Source organism: Marmota marmota, unplaced genomic scaffold (assembly GCF_001458135.2).
Source record: "Marmota marmota marmota unplaced genomic scaffold, marMar, whole genome shotgun sequence".
Lineage (NCBI taxonomy): Eukaryota > Metazoa > Chordata > Mammalia > Rodentia > Sciuridae > Marmota > Marmota marmota.
The window spans coordinates 1,401,652-1,404,421 of NW_025999863.1; the positions used below are offsets into that span (position 1 = coordinate 1,401,652).

At 64.3% G+C, this 2,770-nt stretch overlaps 2 protein-coding genes across 2 annotated transcripts in view; both read left to right on the forward strand.

Annotated features, from left to right (window-relative positions):
• The window catches only part of Sf3a2 (splicing factor 3a subunit 2), a 7,673-nt gene extending 7,369 nt beyond the window's left edge, over nucleotides 1-304 (forward strand). The window contains exon 11 of the mRNA XM_015503800.2: nucleotides 94-304. Coding sequence (XP_015359286.1) covers nucleotides 94-304 — 211 coding nt within the window. The remainder of the gene's footprint in view (nucleotides 1-93) is intronic.
• Nucleotides 305-364: 60 nt separating this feature from the next.
• Nucleotides 365-2,768, forward strand: Amh (anti-Mullerian hormone; the record flags this gene model as incomplete). Its single annotated transcript, XM_015503802.2, has 5 exons — nucleotides 365-1,375; nucleotides 1,863-2,002; nucleotides 2,229-2,337; nucleotides 2,410-2,566; nucleotides 2,663-2,768. Coding segments are annotated over exons 1-5 (1,050 nt in total), but the record flags the coding sequence as incomplete, so codon positions are not given.
• Between the last annotated feature and the right edge of the window lie 2 nt (nucleotides 2,769-2,770).

A 2,770-nucleotide genomic window follows, 5' to 3' on the forward strand; every position in this document is an offset into this window, starting at 1 on the left:
CCCCCAGCCCCAGGGGTCCACCCCCCAGCCCCAGGGGTCCACCCCCCAGCCCCAGGGGTCCACCCTCCCCCAACGGCTGGGGTTCACCCCCAGGCCCCAGGAGTACATCCACCTGCTCCTGGAGTTCATCCTCAGGCACCGGGGGTCCACCCACCAGCCCCTGGGATACATCCCCAGGCACCAGGGGTCCACCCCCAGCCTCCTGGGGTTCATCCTGCAGCTCCTGGGGTCCACCCTCAGCCTCCTGGAGTTCACCCGTCAAATCCTGGGGTGCACCCCCCAGCTCCTATGCCTCCGATGTTGAGGCCTCCTCTCCCCTCGGAAGGTCCAGGGAACATCCCTCCCCCTCCCCCAACCAACTGAAAAGCTGCCCCCCTTGTGTATCTGGTGTCCCCTTTCTCCCTGCCTTCCCAGAGGAAGGCGTCGTGAGCTTTTGTACTTACTGTTCCCGGAGCCCAGTAAACAGCTTCCCCGTGTCTGCAGTGGACTGACTGATGGGGCACTGCTGGGTGGGAGGGCTGTGGGGGGGGTCCATGCCTGCCACCCATGGGTTCTGGCCTCCACCAGGACATGTGCAGGGTGCTGCTAGACAGAGTGTAGCTGGAAGGGCACAGGGAGCCCCAGCTGCTACTAGGGTGGGGGTGGGGTTCTGCGCCTCTGCACTCCAAGCATGCCCCCCCCCCCCCCCGCCATGGTCCCTCTGCTGTTTGTCTTTAGGAGGGACCCTTCCTCAAGGACAGCTTGGTCCCCAGGGCGGTCACAGGCCTGGCTATCTGGTGAAGAGAGAGATAGGTGGCTGGGCCCAGAACAGATAGCTCTTTGAAAAGGCTGTCTCCCATGTGCCCCTGCTCCGTGTGGGGTGCTGGGCACTGTCCCCCAAGGTCACTCTGTGGAGCAGATAGAGGCCTTCCTCTTCCCACACATTCCATGCTCACCCATATAAGCCAGGCCACCCAGCCCCTTCCAGCACTCGATATGCAGGGCCCACCTTTCCTTAGCCAGCTGGCCCTGGTGGTGGCCATGGGGACTGTATTGAGGGTTGACATCTCCAGAGGAGAGGAGCCAGCGGGGGGCTTCATCTTCCCTGAAGACTGGATGTGGCAGCCTGGTGGCCCACAGGACCCCCTGTGCCTGGTGACACTGAGCAGGACCAACAGTGGGAACAGAGGCCCCTTGCAGGTGGTGGGAACCCTGAGCAGCTATGAACACGCTTTCTTGGAGGCTGTTGGGAGGTCCCGCTGGGAACCCCAAGACCTGGCAACCTTTGGGGTCTGCAACCTCAGCGACGTGCAGACTGCCCTGCCCACTCTGCGGCACCTGGGGTCCTGGCTGGGGGAACGGAGGGGTCTGCTGCTGGTCCTGCACCTGGCGGAAGGTATGTAGAAGCCCTCCCAAGGCCGCGCTTCTCCCTGGGAGGAGGCTGTGGGTCTCTGCTCTAGAGGAACAAGGGATTCCCTGATACCCAGGCTCCCAGGTGGCCCCCACACAGTGACAGTGAGGGCACCCCTCCTGCCCGCAGTAGTGCTGGCAGAGCTCCCAGGTCAGCAGAGAAGGCCCCTCCCCACAGCCAGGGAGCCCAGGAGAGCTAGACCCAGAGAACCCCAAGGTGCATCCTTACCCACAGCCTTCAGCCAGCCCCCAACGTGGTCTCCTTCCCAGACAGCAACAAGAAGGGGACCTCCTGTCCCTTCAGATGAGGTCCCCTGCTCCTGGTGTCCAGGGAGAGTGGACAGTACCCTTAGACCTCCTGGCCTCCAACAGATTGGCAGAGGCTGCAATTGGGGAGGAGGCTCTTGTTGCAGAACAGGCCTGGGGAGCACTTGGGCTCAGTGGCTCAGGTGTCCCTGTTGTCCTGGCTGCAGTGACCTGGGAACCAGTGCCCTCGCTGAGGTTCCAGGAGCCCCCCGGAGGAGCCAGCCCCCATGAGCAGGCGCTGCTGGTGCTATACCCTGGGCCTGGCCCCGAGGTGACTGTCACCGGGGCTGGGCTGCCAGGTGCCCAGGTATCTGGGAGTTGCAAAGGGCAGTCCTGGGCCACCAGGAGCCCTGTTTGAGGGGAGGAGGCTGGATTTTTTTTTTTTTTTTTTTTGAGGTCTCTGTTTAATGGAAAGGCACAGAGGGTCAGTGAGTGAGAAAAAGGGTGGTCAGGCACCGGGGAGAAGGGATGTGCATAGCCAGGCTGGGGGCGGCAGCGCCCCCCAAAAAACAGGCCGAGCCCCATCTCCACAGGGCCTCTGTCCGACCCACAACACGCGCTATCTGGTGCTGGCCGTGGACCGCCCAGCGGAGGCCTGGAGCAGCTCTGGGCTCACCTTGACCCTGCGGCCCCACGGAGACGGTAGGCAGACTGGGCAGGGGCTGCTGCCCTTGGTGCCAATCTCCGAGCCATAGTAGTGCCCGCCCACCACAGGTGGCCCCATGAGCACCGCCCAGCTGCAGACGCTGCTGTTTGGTTCCGACCCCCACTGCTTCACGCGAATGACCCCGGCCCTCTTCCTGCTGCCATCTGGGCCTGCGCCGCTGCCTGCCCATGGCCAGTTGGACATAGTGCCCTTCCCGCCGCCCAGGTGCGTGCCGGTCATGGAGCAGGGGGCGTAGGGGGGGTGGAGGCGGCACGGCCTCACTCCCTCAAGACTACCTCGCCCCCCTACTGCGGGTTCCAGGTCGTCCCCAGAGCCCGAGGAGCTGCCGCCCAGCACAGACCCCTTCCTGGAGACGCTTACGCGCTTGGTGCGCGCGCTGCGAGGGTCCCCCACCCGAGCCTCATCGCC